Genomic DNA, 19,198 nt, shown 5'->3' with positions numbered 1-19,198 from the left:
TAAAACAAAACTACTAGACAGAGGTACTTTTTTGCGTCAAGTACGAATTCGTGAAAAATTAATTAAACTGTTGCCACTATTTGCCCATTACCACACAAGTTATATCACCACCTTACTCTATAAACATACTTCTAAAAGATTGTTGGTTCTGGATGGCTACGCACCATTTTAAGGTCTAAGGACCTTCGCAAAATTAATGTTGAGGTTTAATTATGGTTTTGTGGAAATTTGTTTACTTGATGTATAGCATAGTCTGTGGGAATTGATTATGGGTTTCAATTTGTGAGATTTGCTTTTAGCTTTTTTTAAAGACTTAGGGTTGTTGAAGAATGAAGTACAGAAGCCATTCCTGAGTCCAACAAACTATGTAGCAGTCATTTTTACTCTGAAACCAGCTACAATGTGGTCATTGAACATTTTTACTGCGGCATAATAAAGTAAAACCCACAATTAAGACCTGCATGGTAAATTGAACAATCAGAAAGGCTTTGCATACATAGGAAAGGTCAGAAAAGAAAGATCTAGAGGTAACAATTGATGCTGAACTTAAATTTCATACACAATGCCCAGCAGTGGTTAATTGGTTGAAGCAATTTCCAGTCACACAAACCACCACCATCTGGGAATTATCTGCATCTGAGCCCCCCACCTCACACACACACGCACACGCACACACAGTACATACAGGTCAGTGTTGGTAAACACTTGAGTGTTGATAGGAACAGACAACAATTCATCATTATCATCAAGTCCTCCAGCACTATCATCAGTCACACTAGATGATGGTTTAGCAGCAGAGGCTGCTGGTGCACGGGCTGCGGCTGAAGCAGCAGCGTCTGCCGCTGAACGCTCTGTCCAGCCAAACACATCTTTAGCCTTGCAGTACACCTTGATACAGTCGATAAAACTGACTCCTGATGGATCTATGCTAGGACCAACTACATGAAGGAATAAAATACGTGCACACTATAGTACACACACGTGAACGCATCAAGTAAATTTCAGGAATAAAACACGTTTTAGAAATCCTGAGAACAAGTTCTTGAAGTTAATTTGACCTTCATTACCACGACTTTCATACATTGTTTTCAGATATTCATACCTTTGGAATGGTTGGTCCTATCAGCAAAAACTAAATGGCATCTTACTGTAAATGATGTAGCAAATCTGTTGAACTTTATTTCAAGTCTGTGCACTATAGCATATGAAAGTTGTTGCCATTTGTATTTTGATAAAGAATTTCAATAAAAATATGTACGTAGTCAAAATTTTACATGATGCCATCAATTATTACATTAAAATTACATCAAAACTCAACACTATGTAGCTAATGCCTTGTGTAGTGATATCATTAAATAAAGAGAAAAAATATTGGGTGTGAATAATTCCTGATTTTTACTTGATGCATTCACACTGTCATACAAGTGAACACAATCAAACTTATAGTCTTAAAACTTACAGTTTATCTTGAAGGATTTATCAGCAGTTAGTGATTCCTCCCGTGAAAACGGGAAATCAAACCATCTAGCTGTCCCACTGGGGAATGCGACCTACAAAGTAGGACAGAAATTATAATAATAACCAACCCTGCATTGCTTATTGAAATATCATAAAAAAGCAATAACACGACATGGATTTATTGCAAGCATGCACACTAGAATATCGGTCTCACCTGCATCATTCTACCGAAGCACTCAATGGTAGAGGGTGCTCTATCCAGTGATCGTGATCCCAGTAATACCCTCATCCCAACCATCACTGTGTTCTTGTGTTGGATGTTGGTAACCTCCACACTAAAACCACTCATCTGTAATAACCAGTAATACATCCTACACTTTGCTACTTTGAACATGTACTACATACTAAACAAATGAATCGATTGGATACTTTACTCTTCCAAATGTCACACATGTATATGTATATTATGCAACATAATTATACACAACACACATACATTGTAATAATAGTATATAACGTTCATACGTACCATACACGCACAGTACAACATACTAATACCTACCCTGGTGTTGACAACATATAGTCCAGCAGAGTTGAAACGATTCTTAATCTGTTGTATGTTGTAGACATGTAGCAAGTCTGATCCTCCAAACTAAAAAATGAAGTACAACAAATACTCTTATGCCAATAGCAATATTCCAACAATTAAAAGTTGGTTTCCATATAGCCATAAAACCGTCTGCATCATACATCACCTTCTTACCAGAGTATTTACAGGGGCATACAAAATATAATTTGATGGTATTACAATGACCCTGCCATTGCCATTGTAAGAGGATAAACTTTTCTGGATCTTCTGGCGGTGCAGGCAATCATTCATAAATAGAAATGGTACTACAAACAGAGCCAGAAATGTCCAATCAAACTGATGCTCACATGAAAGCCATGCTTTATCTTGTGTCACTAAATGCTGACAATATTGTAACAAATGGTAAATTTGTTGCCAGGTTTATTTCCAGTGTTTTATAACTTACACTAAAAATAAAATATGAGAAATACACAACGTTCTATCTATCCTGACTATTGTCTAATATCGCAGCAACCTCAGGGCATTAGACAGCAGCATGCACTTCTGACTCCAGTGACAACGCAAGCATTTGTGGCTACATGGACACCAACCTTCAAAGATAGATTTAAAAGATACAAACACACAACATATGTTCCCTGGTTTGGTGACCTTCCCTACACCATATACCACTACTACTATAACAACTAGTAACACCATCACTACAATGTACAGTCATGGTACACTAGTTATTATAGTAGTAGTGGTGTAGGAGAGGCAGACACTCAAACACACATGGGGAGGGGATGATGTTACACACTCATGACTCGTTATCTCCCAATAAGAACAACCAGTAAAGCTGCTGGATCACATGACTAGCATGTGATCCTGAGAGAAGACTTAAGGAAGTGTGTAAATATTTCACTTCTGATAGTTAGTGTTGTGATTGGTGTATAGGGCTATAGTACCTCTAAATCTTCATTCTGCATCTGCTGGCAGTGTTCAAAGAAGTCAATAGGAAACTTCAGAGTTTCTTGCACATGAGCTATACAAGAATTTAATAAGCATACGCAAGTGTGTGTGCGCATGTATTCTATGCTTGGGTGATATACACACCTTGCTGTTTCGACTTTTTCCTTGCCTTAAACTTCAGTGATGCCAGTGGGCTACAAGACACATTACACAATACAAGTTCCTTTAATACTAGTAGTACAATAACACTCACCTAGATGGCTGGAATAACGGGTGTAACCAGCAGTTGTTACTCTCATTATTGTTAGCAAGGTAGATCTTCAAACTACCATCTTCACACAACAAGATAAAGGTAGTCCTTGGAAGAGAACCCTGTATTGGACAAGGGAGTACATTCAAAATGTTTTCAAGAACAAAATAAGTGGTATATACCTTTTCCCCAGCAGAGAGTTGTCTTAATGCCACCATTCCTTGTACCTACACAGGACAATAAAACAAAACGTATGTACAAAGGCCACTACACCAAAAAGCTAGTACCACAAGGCCACTATTACTGCCACTATTACTTTGGCCACGTCTGGACCCAAACTGGCATTATACTGGAATGCATATGTTATAGACAATTTACAAGACTCAGACAATAAGTGCATTAAAGCAAAGCTTCTACTTCACATGTTAAAGATCATTAACTAACCTTTGCCTTACTGGAGAACACCTTCAACTCGTGTACTTGTATCTCTTCTTGTTTCATCATCAACACTACAGGGTTACTGGTGGACTGTGCTAGGGCAAACACTAGTCCAGGATGATTGGACACCTCAGTCCACTGGACTAAAGCCTGAACACTGGATTTACCATTGCTACAGGACAAATATTTTCATTATTATATGGTATTATGTGTGACTGATACTAACCCTTTGAGTGGGATGTAGAAGACTTTATCAAATGCCGTGTACGAGGGGTGGAAGTGAGCAACAAAACTCTTCCCTATGAACAAATCACAACAGTATGTTACATATAAAGTACTTTACAAGAAGTGCCACAAATACTTCCAACTATCTATATGATATTAACATAGGTACCATGGATATTAGGGGTCATGTTACATTGTAAGCTTTACACACACACGCACACACGCACGCACGCACACACACAAGTATATACTTGCCTTGGCTGTAGCTGAAGAAGAGAAGTTGTAGGGCATGAGAGTAGTAGACTGAAGCACCTCCACCAAGTATGACATCTTCTACTGGTTCCTGTGAGAAACAATACAGAGAATAAAAAGATGTACACCTTATGCACATACAAACTCACAGGTATTACAAACACATTTACACATAGCAGACTTGCGTGCACACACACACACACACGCACGCACACACACACACACACACACACACATTACCGTCACTTCAGCATGGTTCACAGGGATGTCAATAGTAAAGTACACAGGTCCATCAATAGCACTACAAGCTGGTATGATGGGCTGACAATACAATGACCCATTAGACATCATCACTATGAGAAATTTGTCAGAATTGGTCACCACAAATGTGGCGTCCATGATCTTCCCAGACAGTGCAATGAAATAGTAAGATGGGCTAATAACATCGACTGAAAGATCGTAAATCTGAATTAAAATGCATTTATTTAGGAAGTGATTTTCTTTATACATGCACACTAACTTTGACAAAGGAGTCTGCTACCACAGCTATCTCTGTCTGAGAGCCTGGCATCCATAGTGCCTGGAATACACCACAGTTCAAGGATATGCTTGAAGGATGGAGTTCCCTACCTTCACGATATAGCCGGATGACTCTACTGATGGATGAAGCCCCAAATGGTCCACCTGTTGTCCAGAATTGTTGAAACTCAACACATGACACTCCTGTAAGAACATATGTAAGGTAACATGCGTGTAACAGATAGTCATAAACTATAACAACACAAAACTGGGTACGAAATGGGATTGCATAAATAGAAGACATAAGAAGGTCAAACACAAAGAACACAACACTAGTATTGAACTAAGCTAGACATTTCTACATTAAGTAACACATTACGACGACACACATCCTACTCTACACTGTAATGGGAGGTCTATTAGTATTACTCATGTATGTACCTTTAGTCCACACACTGCCAGATAATCCTCACTACTAGGATTGATGGACAGTGACAGTACAGTGAACGGTAAAGTAGCTGATCCCAGTCTCTGCATAGGACAACAAAGTACATGCACTATCAGAAACCACTACACTGCATACACAGTTACACAAATACAAATAAACAGTCAGTGTATTATGCATGCATGTAGCATGTTGTTCTGATTTATAGCCAGTCTTGTATAAAATCCTGGTCCCTTTAGACACCAGGGATTGGAAACGCCTAACCAAAATATGATGAATAAAACAACGAGGAGGGAAGAAAGCAATGAACGTTAGCTTTGTACTATCACCAGTCACGGCTAGTGGTCAGAGTGAAAACTTGTATAAAAGAAATAACTCTCTGGGTCACAATCTAAGACAGTGCTAACACACAGTGTATACATGTATGAGTACACACTGCAAAACATGACAACACTTCTCACTGTGAGGGTGAGTTTTCTTCTGTTGGAGTCAGCTTGTTTCAGTAGAGAAGACAATTGTAGTACAGTAAGCTATAAATAACACATCAACACAGTTGACTCATAACACAATCCATACCTTCCCCTTATCATGGCTTACAACCAGATGTTGTTTACGTCCCTTCCCGGATGTCATACAACACATGGCGACACGACGTATAACAAACTTGTTGAGTAGTCCACGAATGACTTGAGCCTGGTCTCCAGATGTGTTGAGTCGTATGTTATCAAATGTTCCCTCCTGAGATCCCAGCGTAGCTGACTGTAGGGTGGTGTAACATCACAAGTGAAATAAACCTGTATTTGTGTGTTATTGTATAAACTGTCTAATCAGGTCACTGTGTCGATTAAATGCATAAATTCCCCAATATGTCATTTATGCATAAAGCGACGTTCATTAATTAATAACACAAGGAATTTTGGTCCAGAAACAACCACAATAGACATGTTGTACTATTCTAAGGTAATACATACCATCACAGATTCCACATGAGATATTTTCTTCTCAGAACATTGTAGCTTGTGTAGTGCTTGTTTGGCCACTGCACTACATGACCGACCATGAGTAGTTGAAGTCTCGAGGTCCATTTTAGTTGCCGCTAGTTTGTTGAAGAGCTGTTCACAACTTGATAACAAATCACACTGATCCTAAAATGTGTGAATTTCAACGTACACGCTATAAATCACAGGAATATACAGTATATCTATTATACAAGTCCAGTGAACAAAATGAAATAAAAAGAAGCTAGTGGGCTACACATTGTGCTGTGCAATACAGTAATACTAGCTGTGTTGAAAAATGTATAGACATTCCACACATGACATACACACATACCAAATATTCTGAGAGCTCTTTCTTGTAGTCCTGGTAACACACAAATTTGTACAAACAGTTAAACACAAAAGTAGCGACTAACTTTAATATTTTCTGCCACCTTGAGGACAGTAGCGGAAGGGCCTTGGGTAGTCGTACCTGCACCAGATGACTTGTCAGTAGTAGCATGACCTGTATTACTTTTCTTGTGAGCAGGCACTGTGAAATATAGTAACTAGTATATATGATAGATTAAGGCAAAAAGGTAGACAGACACAAATACTCAACATACAATGTATGGTGACTACGGGGCCACATTGCTACACTATACTAACTAGTGGCACAGAAAATCACCAGTTGTTCTACCTGTGTGCTTCACGTGAACCAGTTACCATAGTAACAACTGGACACACAAATTTCACAGGAACACATCAATGTAATTATTTTAATACAAGATATGGTTTTTACCTTTCTTAGACTTCACAGTGGTTGTTGATCCAAATGGTTGGGTATCAGCAGTGCCAGCCTTACCAGCACTAGCTGCACCAGGACCCCTTCTGACCAGTGCTTGACAGCTGCCATCCTCCTTGGCTCCACAGTCACAGAAGAATGAGCCACACTTTGAGTAACTTAGCTCATGTCCCTTATGACACACCTTAGCACACACTGTGCACACTCCAGTACCATCCACCAATTTACAAGTGTGACAATGATACCTGGAATGGGAAAGAATTGATAGCGCGCATAATTTGAAACCACATTTGCATTCCGGTCACACAAGTACCATATACTACGATCACCAGACTCTTACTCTATACGAAAGGGCAGGCACTGCCAGGCTAAGTGCAACCAATTACAGATGCAAGTACGCACTGGAGTGCACACATGGACACAGACAACATGCACGTACACTACAGATGCAGACACACACTTACCAATGCTGCTCGGTAAACTCCCTTTGAGTATGAGTGAAGGTGCACAATTTGGAGTTAATGGACTCATCATCCTAAACAACAAACACCAACATCAACAGATAAATACAGCTGACCCTCACAATTTCCAAATAACACAATTCAGACAGACCCTAATTATTAAACACAATTTCTACACAACTAACAGAGTCCTCTCCCCCACTCTCCTCCTCTTCAATGTATCCACCATCATCACCACACTCTGAGTCTGTATCATGTAGGATGGAGTCTACATCAGCAGCTAACTCATGAGTACTCTGGTACCGATCCCTATTATGTGAGTATTAAGTGGCATGAATCATACAACTAGCAGTTATTAAGAAACCTTACCCACATGAAAATTTTGATAACAGTTTGCATGCAATTTGCAAATGCATGCAAACAAAACCTTAATTTATGGGCAGAATGTGTGCATTATGGTAACAAAAAGCTGCACGCTAATTGTGCATGTTTTGCATGTATACAGTATAATAACAATGGTATACAATTATCTGGGTTTCTATATTGTTTGCATGCAACTTGTTAACACTAGACAACATCATTTTAATAACTGTTTGTTGCTATATTGTTTACATGCAACTTGTTAACATTCGAGAACATCATTTTAATAACTGTTTGTTGCTATATTGTTTGCATGCAACTTGTTAACATTCGACAACATCATTTTAATAACTGTTTGTTGCTATATTGTTTGCATGCAACTTGTTAACATTCGACAACATCATTTTAATAACTGTTTGTTGCTATATTGTTTGCATGCAACTTGTTAACATTCGACAACATCATTTTAATAACTGTTTGTTGCTATATTGTTTACACGCAACTTGTTAACATTCTGCAATATTATTATTTACAACTATATAATTGCTACGTATAGCTACATGTGCATTATTAAGAGCTTAATAGTTATTTGTTGCGGCTACATTACAATATTAAGCCAGGAACAACAATGGTCAACTGGCAGCACCTAAAAAGCCACCTGTCATTGATTCCTCAACTCTTGCAAATTAAAGACACACTATGGGCTTGCAAAACCACAACAATGCAAAACAGTACTTTAGCGTGGGTACTGACAAGTCAGAATGCAACACCACACAAAGAACCACTGTGTACCAGTTTTGTTTGCTGGCAAAGTCGTAAGGCAACACAGTGAGGTATAACTGGATTTCACGTGACCGACATTAAGTTCAATACAAATTCAAAGGTGTCATAATACTAATCTTTTTCTAATGTATTTACAAGCATTGCTACATACACATAATCTTTCACACTAGCAAAAGAAATATACACACAAGGACCTAATATTTGTTCTACAGGAATCGCTATAATTTCTGAAGCTTGGTTGTACGGCATAAAAGTTGAAACATGAGGTGTGTTATCACATGGACCATCACAGGGTATCAGTTTGGTCAGCACGCAGTACACTGATGAACAAAGTGTGTCATGGTAAAAACTTTTTGCAATACCATAGTGAATTTGATTGTTCACAAAGTAGGCCAATGCTGAGTTATTCCTTTGTGTTGCATTTCTTTTCCAATCGTAACTGTAAAAAGGGATACCGTGAATTTTTATACGTAGGTATTTCACAACACGAGAGAGGTCTTGGCAACCTAAAATAACTTGTTCACTTGCAGATACTGAATTTTTAAATGACTTTCCTAAAAACTGTATATTTGGACATTGAGTAGTTCTGTTATCTGCAGGATTATGCTGGTAGTGAATGCGCTTAAAAGCCTGGTGATACAATTTCATGTGTACAAAATCATCTGCAAGAGCAGGCAAATGTTGCAAGTACGAGAATGATGTCGTGAGTTGTTTATCAATCTGATGGGTTCCACGAACAAGTCCTTTAAGTATTCCATTTAGTCCCTCAAAATGAAAACAAGAATATGCCCACAGTGGGCCCAACTCTTTCACTGTGTCTGGCAGATGGAGTAACAAGTGTACATTAGCAGACATGTACCGGTAACCATACAAATTTTGAAAATCATGACAAAATTTCATTAAAGATCTCTGACAAAACTGTAAGTGCACATTTGAAATTGAAGGTTGCAACAGGATATAGATAGACATGGACAACAAAGAAAAGTGATTCCAATATTCAGGAGGTAAAATTCCAAATAAAACTGGCAAGGAGTAATACAGTAAAAAGGACCTGAGCTCTGAGGCCTTGTAGTATTTGAAGTGCTCTGAAATTGCTCGAGGTTTCCGGCTGATTATGGATGGAGGCTTAATTTCTTTTAGGCGTTTGTCAACTAATGAAACATACTTGCCAATATAATAGCTTTCTCTGCTATGTTCAGTGCCGAACCACAAGGACAATAAGGCCTTCATCACTCCAAGTAGTGTACAATGCATATAATCTATTGAAGTGCCAGCAATAATATCATGGTGCTGTAGTTTCATTAACCAGCTGGGACCTTTTATGCCATTAACAACTGTATCTTTCTGGCAAGCTTCTCTGGCATCTTTTTCATGTAAATCTGCATTGCGTTTTGGTCCAGTCGGATCCATTGCATTAAATAAATATACGTGAGTGTGGCCATGACCTTGTTCACTTGTGTAAAAAGTTTCACCAGATTGAAGGCACTTGTTACAACCATAGTTACCATTGAACTGCATTGAGTTCAGTACTAAACATTTGGCTGGAAGATCACAGCTTCCTGCTAGTAAGATGGCCTTACACAGGAAGGGCAAAGGTACGAAGGGAGAAGAAATTACTATGCCAGGATTCTCCAATGTTATCAGCTCCTTTACAATAGTTTTTAAATAAATACCCATATTTGGTTTTGCCTCTCCAAACCACAAACCTGCTAAAATACAGTTTTCCTTCAAAATTCTTTGCCTGTGTGGTAGTTCATTAATTACAAAGTACATAGGCCATAAGCTATACTTGGATGACTTAAATAAAGGAATGCCATCAACGTTCCACAGAAGGGAGAGATTGTTCATACTTTCTAGAACACCACCTGGAGACATCAGCTTCTTATATAATGATCCATCATAAACATCTTCGTAATTATCTATATGTTGCTTCTGCCTCTGAAACCTATGGCTTAAACCAGCTAAAAATTTCTGTTTTGAGAACAAAGCCCTGATTTGAGTTGATATCGAAAAATGCAAAAAGTAAGCCATATCCTTAGCAGACTGGAAGATTGAATTACATATGCTGCAAACTGTATCCTTTGCTGAAAGTTCCGAGAAGCAAGTTGGACAGTAGTAACACAGTTTTACTGGAGTAACTAAATAGGAAAAATACTTTTTGAACTTGTGTACAGTTGTACAACACAAATTTGGCTTTGGGCAAATCAGTTCAATGAGGTACAAAAGATCTGAAATTGCTTCGTTACTCAGGTTATGACGTACCACAAAGGTCAGAAGTAAAATCATAGTTACTTTCAGTGTAATTGTTGCACCAGGATATAAAGGGACATCTGTGTTAGGACTACTAGCATTATGTTGCTGACCGTCCTGTTGGTGGTCACTGTCTTTTTGTTCACGGTTATTGTCTGATTCACTGACAAATTGCTCATGGTCACTATCTGAGTCACTGAATGATAGGTCACTGTCTGATTGCTCATCCACATGGTTATTTTCACTACACTCTCTCTCTGGTTCACATTCTTTGTCAGTAGTAGTAGTGTGCTCAACATCTAGGCTGGCATAACTTCTCTGTTCTTCATCTTGTATGTATCCTTGTTCTCTGTATGGCTCGTCACCATAGTCATATGGCTCATCACCATAGTTATATGGCTCATCACCATAGTTACTAGCCATATCATCACTCATTTCAACATCTGGTAGCACATCTTCATTGTTGTCCTGATTTTGTATACTTGGTTCATTTTCAGAGTTAGCAATAATGCAAGTGTTGTCTATATATGTACCAGGTGTCATAATTAAATGGCACAAACAACCCTAAACAACTCACCTGTTATAAGACGTTCAACAGTAGGAGAATCAACGTGTGATTTGACTGGAAAGATTAACAAGGAAGGATTAAGACGATCGTGTCAATTACATTGTTGTCCTGTAGTACATGTTATCTAAGCACTCTGCTTTAAGCAAATAACTTTACATGTAGTCATCCATGCATGGCGAATTTTGCTGGGTCATACTATGTTTGAATGACAAGATCTAAGGCAGGCACCTTCCCTGTGTTACTTAAACATCAGATAGTTACTACAATTAGTCCTGTAGAACCATCTACAACTGGGATCAAATCAAGTGATCAAGGGGTAAATTAGCACTGAATCAAGCGATCAAGACATTCTAGAAAGTGTTGATTAAGCTAGCTCACAAACAAAATAAGAATTTACGAAAATATATGCTAAATCATCGAGCAATCAAGGCTTTTTTGTGATCAAGGTATATTTTCATCGATCAAAAACCTTGATCCCTGTTGCAGATGGTTCTACAGGACTATTGGTAGTAACCCACCCCTTGTTAAAAGCCAAAGGCATTGTATCATAAGCAAACAAAGTATGTAATTAAGTTTATAGCTTCTGTGGGGTGCCTTAAGCTTCTGTTAACTACGAAACTGTGTTTTTTGGTGGATACATCTTTGCTTTCTACACATATTACTCCAACGTGAAGCTCATTCTTATGTGACATCATTTGTGTAGAAAGCAAAGAAGATGTCAAAGGGCTATAACAGTAAAACAACCATTAAACTTTTAAAACTTGATGGATAGATTGAGGGAAACACCACTATCAGTGCTCTCTCTTGCAAATAATAAGCAACTACAGCTGGCTACAAGGCCAGATTAACAGGCACTATTCAACAAGGATGGATTAATTAAAGGGACAGTGTACCAGTATTGTTTACACGGTGAAGCCATTTAAGTTTATGATGCAACATTACCTAATTGCATGACGTAAATTAATAAAGTAGTGGGCGAAGTTTGTAAGCTTTGTAAACACCTACTGCTGTGAAAGCATAGCGAGGCACAGCTGTATGAAATAACACTACACTACAACAACCTGTGTTCATGTATCACAACCAGGTGAATGGTCAGCACGCTACACAGCGATTATCATGAGGCGCCTGTAAAATTCCAGTTGTGCGATGATTTCGCTGGCAGTGAAATAACGCGGAATTGAACGGCTTCGATACCGATGCACTATCCCTTTAATAGTAATGTCAAAATACTTCTGTGGTAATTTAAGGCACCCCACTAAAGTCATACAAGAAGTAAAAATTTGGTACTCACACAAAACAGCTGGTTAGAAAATTACCTGCATAAAGACACTTGCTGTAATGGTAACGAGTTCGTCTAGGCATATTCATGAGTGGATTTTCTGTCGCCAAATACGTATTGTAAGGCCCCCTTTGGCTTTGATTCAACGTTGCCATGTTGTAAATTTTCTATGTGAGTATCCGGCGATGTATCGCATTTCGTTTTGTTACACTAAAAGCGCGCTAGTTACTTACTGTTACTTTGGCAAAATTCGTTAGGCAGGTGCGCTCGTATTTGTAAGCAGTTTTACTCCGAGAAGAAGCTGTAACCAGCAGGCGCTTTATTGGCGATACAACAGGCGTTTATTAGCGCAAGAAGCCACACATTGGTTTGTGGGTTTGTACAGGTATGTAATTGGCTTCCTGGTAAATACATTTTTCTTACCATAAACAGCAGGTGGGCTGTCTCACCACTACAAGATGACAAACCCAAAGTTTGTACACATTATTTGGACTGGTACTGAACTACACAGTGTACAGGCATCTAGGACTGTGGTTCAAGGGGAGATAAAACCTGGGGAAGACATAACAGCTAAATGGAAGGGGAGATCATATGGAGCAACAATTGTGGCAGTTGGTATGTGCTGGTGTAATTGCTATAGATAGCATTATAATAAGTGTCACTGATGTATCTAGGTAATGACAAACCTCCACTTGTCGCCGCGATGAAAAAGGCATGTGAGCCTGACACAGTCCAACAACTTAAATCTTTAAAATGCAAGCAAAAAGCTGCTCAAAAGTCGATTCAAAAGGCAAGGAAAGAATTTCATAGTGAATTTTATGAAGAGGAGGAAGAAGTACCTCCACTGCCACCACCATTGCCAATAATGCAGTTGATGTCCACCACCACCACTGTACCAGTTACCACCATGCAAGACATCCTACCCACTACTAACACTGGCCACCATGTTGTACCAGCACTCCAAGCAGCTACCTTACCAACTACCACCCACCATGTTATACCATCACTTCCAGCAGCTACCTTACCAACTACCAGACACCATGTTTTACCAGCACTCCCAGCAGCTACCTTACCAACTACCAGACACCATGTTATACCAGCACTTCCAGCAGCTACCTTACCAACTACCAGACAACATGTTATACCAGCACTCCCAGCAGCTACCTTACCAACTACCAGACACCATGTTACACCATCACTTCCAGCAGCTACCTTACCATCTACCAGCCACCATGTTGTGCCAGCTTTTCCAGCAGCTACCTTTCCAACCACTAGCCACCATTTTATACCAGCACTTCCAGCAGCTACCTTACCAACCACCAGCCACCAGGTTGAACCAGCAGCTACATTACAACCACCACCACTGTTTGCAGATTTATTAGACGATGGATTGCTGGAAGTCCTAAGATCCGTTGAGCAAAGCGAAGGGGGCTTGAATGATGTACAGCCCTTTGTTAGCCTCAGCAGAGAAGTGGCTGACATTAAAGAGAGGTTGGCACGCTTGGAGGACATAATATCTTCAAACAGTAGTAGCATTCGGAAGACGAATGATGGTTCAGCTACAGTACAACTTATTCTTTCTAACACGACTCTTGGATGGAAACTTGCACTACGCAAACTTTTACTATTGAAGTTTGGGGTAAATATGCTTGGAAATTCCTGTGCTGTGGGAAGAAAAGACGCGAAGTTTAACAAACTTGATGAAGCAAAGCTGCTCGAAATCAAAGGTACCCATCTGTATATACAATTATTTAATGTTATGTACGTACTGCTTAAATTACAGAGATGATCTTTGCTACATACGCTGGAACAGAAAATTCCAAAGACTTAACACCCCAGACTTTCAACAGCGTGGTGAATAGTGCTTGTGCAGTAGCACGAAGATCTGCCAAGAACATGACTTGAGTATATACCTATATACACATGCATATATGCTACCTATTAACTGTATTTAACATGCATGTATTTATTTCAGAATATTTATAAATAACTGTAATTAGCATACGAAAATATAATTACAAATGTTTGTTAACAAAAACTTATATACTGCATGCATGCGCACACTAACATACAAATTGCATGCAAACTGCACACATGCACAAGCACATATGGACTAATTTATAACACAAACAAATTGCATGCAAATCGCATGCATGCATTGGTATGCAAACCAAATGCAGTCACATTGTATGCGTGCCTCTGGGCGAAATACTCACATGCAGTTTGTGTGCACAGTGTTGGCAAAAGTTCACATCTTGCATGCATACACATGCATGCAAATTTTTGTTAGGGTAGGGCCACTTATGGAACCAAATTAATTAGGCCTATAACGAAGTGGCCTTATTAATGAGGTCATGTAGTTTCATTAGGGGTCCTACTATATAGATGAGGTAGCCACAATAATGCAAGGGTTAGGTGGAAGCTAAACGTGATTTTACTTTACCAAAAGCCAACATACAGACAATCACAATTCTTCAGCAGTAATGTTTGGAATTGCACACGAGGATAAGCGGCATTTCCCTTATATAGACAATCCAATGGACTACAGTCTTACTTGTTATTGATGTACTGTAGTGCTGTAGTGATGGTAGAGATGTAGTCCATGATGGATGCTACTATCTCCAGTAGTCCATCCTTCGCCTTGTTGTCTTCACACTCCAAATCAACAAACGTCCTGTATGTGACAAAAACCATATACTTGTATGCTTTGTATTGTGTGTGCGTGCGTGCGTGTGTATGTACGTGCTTCGGATAATCAATGTCCCACTGTATTTTAAAATTTCACTATACAACAATTATGACTACAAATCCATTACCCATTCGAGATCCACCCAGATAGAGTTGCCACTATAGTGATGTAAGACTGATCCACCACTGGTGCCAACAAGAAGATACAGCTCAGCAATACAGTGAACCGTTGTAATGGATGCTTCTTTGATATCATATAAGATAGTAGTTCCCCACCCTGGGGTAGTAATAGCTCACACAGTAACAGCTTACAAAATGATCGATCCACTGCACTAGAATATACAGTACAAATAATTTAAACGCAGCAGATAGGATAACTGTATCACAAACACAATACAATTCAAAGTGAGTATCGATAAAGAGTTGATACTGATAATGGCAGATCATATAATCATTTAATTAAAAATTGAAACAATGGATATTACAAATATCATAATTTATAACTAATTGTACTTGCAGCAAGTCTCAATCAAGTATTGTACACACTAAGCTACTTCAGCAGGCTTTGCCTGAGTTTTAACCACATTGATATTGTATCCTACTTACAAGAAGAATGCATCGGATATTGTATAAAATTGAGTATAATCCAACCCCATGCATACATACACCAGCATTTCGATTTAAGCCTTTTCTCATTATTTCTTCCAACTACTTTTTCCTTTTACAATGTGTGGCAGAAAGACATTAGCTTCCTCAGACAAATGCCTCGATACTCAACAAGGTGAGCAAATAGATTGCTCTTCAGATTCGTCATCTAATTTGTCATCACCAGAAGCTAACTAACAACTGTCTTCAAACTGTATTTATAACCACCATCAGAATAATTGATTGTGGGTTCTAATTTATAAAAAAACTCAAAGGTATTTGGTTATACCAACAGTGTTAAAAGCTTTACAGTATGTACATGAAAACACATACGTTGCTGCAATGCTGAATGCTATACAATGCTGAATGCTACACAATGCTTACCAATCTTCTTCAACTAAAGCAGTGATGAAATTCTTAAGTTGATTCATGTTGGCAACAGCTTGAGACTCAGAATCAGTTTCATGTCCTTCACGTCCAAATATCAACTTCTTTGTCCATTCAAATACCTCATCTAATGGACGGCTGGTTAGGCTGGTAATTTGGTGACACATGAGGACCAAGTGTGGCTCCACTAGCTTGTTACTAGCCTCAACAACTTTGTGAAGTAACGTGACTCCCTGACAAGCTACCTTACTGGGTAGTGCATCCTTGGAGGTAGCCATCACCAATGTAGCTAGATCTGTGAACACAAACAAACACAAAATGCAGCTAGTTTAAAATCAGTTAAAAACATTGCAGTAGACAAACACACACACACACACATATTACTAATACGATCACTATACCGGTGGGTGGATCATTAAGATACAGTAGAGACAGGGCGGGCCAGACCGAAGAACAATCAAGGAGATAATTGAATAAAGTCAAAGTGTCCGAAAGTAGCCCACCATAGATGTCATGATCTTGTAGTTTTGGATTGCAGATGAGGCGGAAACAGTTCACGATTAATAATTTGCTAGCATCAAGAGCTAAAGCTTTCTCGTCACCCCAAGCAAACTTCTCCTTGCTTTCCAACACAAAGCCACTGACTGCATCGGTATACAAGGGAGCTATGAAGTGAGTGAAGTTTTCACCAGGGCTAAGCTGTTGTAGACGGCTAGATAGTTTAATCAAGCACAACATTGCTGTTTTAAGACTCCTTGATGGATCAAAGGGTCTGTAGCCAGCAATGGCTGAAAAATGTGCTTCCAGCGATATGCTAAATAATGCCTCTCTCCTGTTATTATTAGGAGCGTTATTGGCATCACCAAGGAGTAAAGAACTTGACCAAGACTTTAGCATTTCTTTTATCACATCTGGCAAGTGATTTGCAAATAGAGTTGTATTTCCTGAAATCCCAAACATCGATGATTTAATTCCAGCAACAGACAGCAAAATGTCATAGACATCAGTAAGTGAAGCCTTCGATTCTGTTTCACTATTCTTCAAGCTGCTAAGAATGAATGTATGAGCATAAGAAATAAGCCTCGGTAACAATCTGCTACACAATATAGACACTGTATCTACAATTCGTTTCTCTTTCTCAGCAAGTTGAACAGGTTTTTCCGGTTCAGCAGGTTGATCCTGACCACCCTTAGCATCATCACTGGGTTTGTCATCACTTGGAACTTCAGCAGCACTATCTACAGAGTCTGTTTTCGTGTTGTCAGGCTCTGTAGGTGGTTTCTCTTCTTCAGTCATGCTATCTGAGATGGTGAGGTAGCTGGAGATCTCCATGTCTAACAAGTTCACTAAAATGTCTATTGCAATTATCGTCACCAGCGATGGCTGCATGTCTGAGGTGTCTTCACACAGCTGGGTAATTTAAAATACATCACCAAATACAGTAGCATAATTGGTGAATTACTAGTATAGAACAAATAGCAGGAGGGAAATAATATGGCATAATTATGACTGTCTCAGCAAAAACCTGTCTAGTTCGCACAAGCATGTGTATTGAGAAAATCAAAACTTAAAAATAATTCATAAAATTACACATGCTACAAGAAAAAATATGCAAGTTTTTATCAGGCCAGTACTTGAAGAAGGAAGACTCAAATTGATTAAAACTATACATCAACTTATTCGTCTACTCATGGGGAGTTCGAAAATCTTTGTTTCATTTCTGTAACCCCAATGGTTTGCATGTCACGTGCGTTTTGTTTACGAAGCAGTAGACGTAAACAAAATTATCACCATTTCTTCAACAAAACCGCCTTCATATGCCTATGTGTAAGTAACTGCAGGGCTAAAACTATACCTTGGTTGATCTGCCAATCCACAGTGAACATTGTAAGCCAAATTCCAACTTTGTAGACTAGAAGTTATGGCTGCAAATGCAAGCTCCTGTACGTAGTTTATTTTTAGTATAGTCACTGTACAAATCGATTTCCTTGTTCTTCCTACTTTCTAGCGCTGTAATTCCATAACTACTCACCACAGAAGGCTGAAACTTTGGTGAACCATTCCTTGGACAATGCAGATAATGCTGAGAAATTAAAAAAATAATTCAGAGGTTGTGCAAACTAGACGGGTTTTCGCTGAGAGGATCACAACTGTTGAATTATTTTATAGTGATTCAAAATGAAATATCTTTACATAGTATTACTGACCTTGCCAAGAATTGTGATCACCAAAGAGTTAGTTTGCTCACTGGAGGACAACGACGTCACTTTTCCAACAACTTCATCCGCATCTTCTTGTCCAGACATTATCAAGGCATCCTAATGAGACAAAACATTACAAATAGCAACACTTTAGACCAGACTACTTGTTTCATGGACTTTTACCTGACAGGTTGAACATATATTATAAAATTGTTTCAGCTATATACCTAACTGTTCTATTAGAGTATATTGATTGCGATTGTCTAGGTGCAGGAGCTAAGTCCTTCTAGCCTGTCAAAACACTGCCCTAACACATTTGCAAAACACCACTTATTGTTAATTTTGTGTTTCAGATTCTCCACCTGCATGCTAGGTCTCACCACCTAAATTTAGTCATTATTATGAACTAATGATCGTATAAACTAACTTACTTACTTAGCTAGGCATAGAGAAGGAAGACTAGATGGGCTATAGTAACAATTATATTATCATTTACCAGCACAGCTCTTCAGTAGTCTTGGAACATTACTATGTTAAAAAGGAGCTGGTTTTACCACTTGAACTGTAGACTTTCAGTCTTTCCCGGTGTGTAACAAGTAAAAATAGTATAGCTAAGTTTTATAATTTCCTGAGGGAGACAGGTCCTCCTCCAAAACTGGTATACATGATA

General features: G+C 38.8%; 3 protein-coding genes across 5 annotated transcripts in view; 1 reads left to right on the top strand and 2 right to left on the bottom strand.

The window, feature by feature from the left end:
- LOC136266674 (E3 ubiquitin-protein ligase UBR4-like) overlaps positions 1 to 19,198 on the bottom strand; it is a 58,046-nt gene that overhangs the window by 24,831 nt on the left and 14,017 nt on the right. The window contains exons 22-49 of the mRNA XM_066061674.1: positions 18,535 to 18,645; positions 16,729 to 17,737; positions 16,325 to 16,622; positions 15,424 to 15,627; positions 15,162 to 15,281; positions 7,553 to 7,676; positions 7,371 to 7,441; positions 6,904 to 7,151; positions 6,539 to 6,654; positions 6,457 to 6,486; positions 6,096 to 6,269; positions 5,701 to 5,883; positions 5,586 to 5,654; positions 5,121 to 5,210; positions 4,791 to 4,883; positions 4,681 to 4,740; positions 4,401 to 4,625; positions 4,164 to 4,251; positions 3,910 to 3,982; positions 3,690 to 3,855; positions 3,428 to 3,472; positions 3,249 to 3,367; positions 3,140 to 3,189; positions 2,992 to 3,068; positions 2,021 to 2,110; positions 1,673 to 1,807; positions 1,460 to 1,550; positions 686 to 938 (exon numbers count right to left, since the gene is read on the bottom strand). Coding sequence (XP_065917746.1) covers positions 686 to 938; positions 1,460 to 1,550; positions 1,673 to 1,807; positions 2,021 to 2,110; positions 2,992 to 3,068; positions 3,140 to 3,189; positions 3,249 to 3,367; positions 3,428 to 3,472; positions 3,690 to 3,855; positions 3,910 to 3,982; positions 4,164 to 4,251; positions 4,401 to 4,625; positions 4,681 to 4,740; positions 4,791 to 4,883; positions 5,121 to 5,210; positions 5,586 to 5,654; positions 5,701 to 5,883; positions 6,096 to 6,269; positions 6,457 to 6,486; positions 6,539 to 6,654; positions 6,904 to 7,151; positions 7,371 to 7,441; positions 7,553 to 7,676; positions 15,162 to 15,281; positions 15,424 to 15,627; positions 16,325 to 16,622; positions 16,729 to 17,737; positions 18,535 to 18,645 — 4,412 coding nt within the window. The remainder of the gene's footprint in view (positions 1 to 685; positions 939 to 1,459; positions 1,551 to 1,672; positions 1,808 to 2,020; positions 2,111 to 2,991; positions 3,069 to 3,139; positions 3,190 to 3,248; positions 3,368 to 3,427; positions 3,473 to 3,689; positions 3,856 to 3,909; positions 3,983 to 4,163; positions 4,252 to 4,400; positions 4,626 to 4,680; positions 4,741 to 4,790; positions 4,884 to 5,120; positions 5,211 to 5,585; positions 5,655 to 5,700; positions 5,884 to 6,095; positions 6,270 to 6,456; positions 6,487 to 6,538; positions 6,655 to 6,903; positions 7,152 to 7,370; positions 7,442 to 7,552; positions 7,677 to 15,161; positions 15,282 to 15,423; positions 15,628 to 16,324; positions 16,623 to 16,728; positions 17,738 to 18,534; positions 18,646 to 19,198) is intronic.
- Positions 8,152 to 12,690, bottom strand: LOC136266455 (uncharacterized). The gene is made up of 3 exons (XM_066061471.1): positions 12,645 to 12,690; positions 11,338 to 11,382; positions 8,152 to 11,281 (listed from the first exon to the last, which is right to left on the bottom strand). The coding sequence occupies exons 1-3, from the start codon at positions 12,688 to 12,690 to the stop codon at positions 8,622 to 8,624; spliced, it is 2,751 nt and encodes a 916-aa protein (XP_065917543.1). The 3' UTR covers positions 8,152 to 8,621.
- LOC136266677 (uncharacterized) lies at positions 12,325 to 14,893 on the top strand. 3 transcript variants are annotated; one of them, XM_066061678.1, is made up of 4 exons: positions 12,325 to 12,992; positions 13,040 to 13,222; positions 13,282 to 14,334; positions 14,391 to 14,893. In XM_066061678.1, the coding sequence occupies exons 2-4, from the start codon at positions 13,066 to 13,068 to the stop codon at positions 14,510 to 14,512; spliced, it is 1,332 nt and encodes a 443-aa protein (XP_065917750.1). In that variant the 5' UTR covers positions 12,325 to 12,992; positions 13,040 to 13,065; the 3' UTR covers positions 14,513 to 14,893. The 3 variants fall into 3 exon arrangements, with proteins under 3 accessions (XP_065917750.1, XP_065917749.1, XP_065917751.1); XM_066061679.1 differs by having other exon boundaries at positions 12,343 to 12,412; XM_066061677.1 differs by having other exon boundaries at positions 12,325 to 13,222.

This window comes from Dysidea avara, chromosome 9 (genome assembly GCF_963678975.1).
Source record: "Dysidea avara chromosome 9, odDysAvar1.4, whole genome shotgun sequence".
Classification (NCBI taxonomy): domain Eukaryota; kingdom Metazoa; phylum Porifera; class Demospongiae; order Dictyoceratida; family Dysideidae; genus Dysidea; species Dysidea avara.
Note: the sequence above shows the minus strand (reverse complement) of the source record. Positions and strands in the feature narration are given on the sequence as shown.

Coding starts and splice junctions, on each gene's coding strand:
- LOC136266455 (XM_066061471.1), bottom strand. CDS start 12,690: ATGCCTAGACGAACTCGTTACCATTACAGCAAGTGTCTTTATGCAG. Junction 11,383..12,644: donor CAGCAAGTGTCTTTATGCAG/GTAATTTTCTAA, acceptor TAATCTTTCCAG/TCAAATCACACGTTGATTCT. Junction 11,282..11,337: donor TGTTGAACGTCTTATAACAG/GTGAGTTGTTTA, acceptor GTACATATATAG/ACAACACTTGCATTATTGCT.
- LOC136266677 (XM_066061678.1), top strand. CDS start 13,066: ATGACAAACCCAAAGTTTGTACACATTATTTGGACTGGTACTGAACTA. Junction 13,223..13,281: donor AGCAACAATTGTGGCAGTTG/GTATGTGCTGGT, acceptor TGATGTATCTAG/GTAATGACAAACCTCCACTT. Junction 14,335..14,390: donor AAAGCTGCTCGAAATCAAAG/GTACCCATCTGT, acceptor CTTAAATTACAG/AGATGATCTTTGCTACATAC.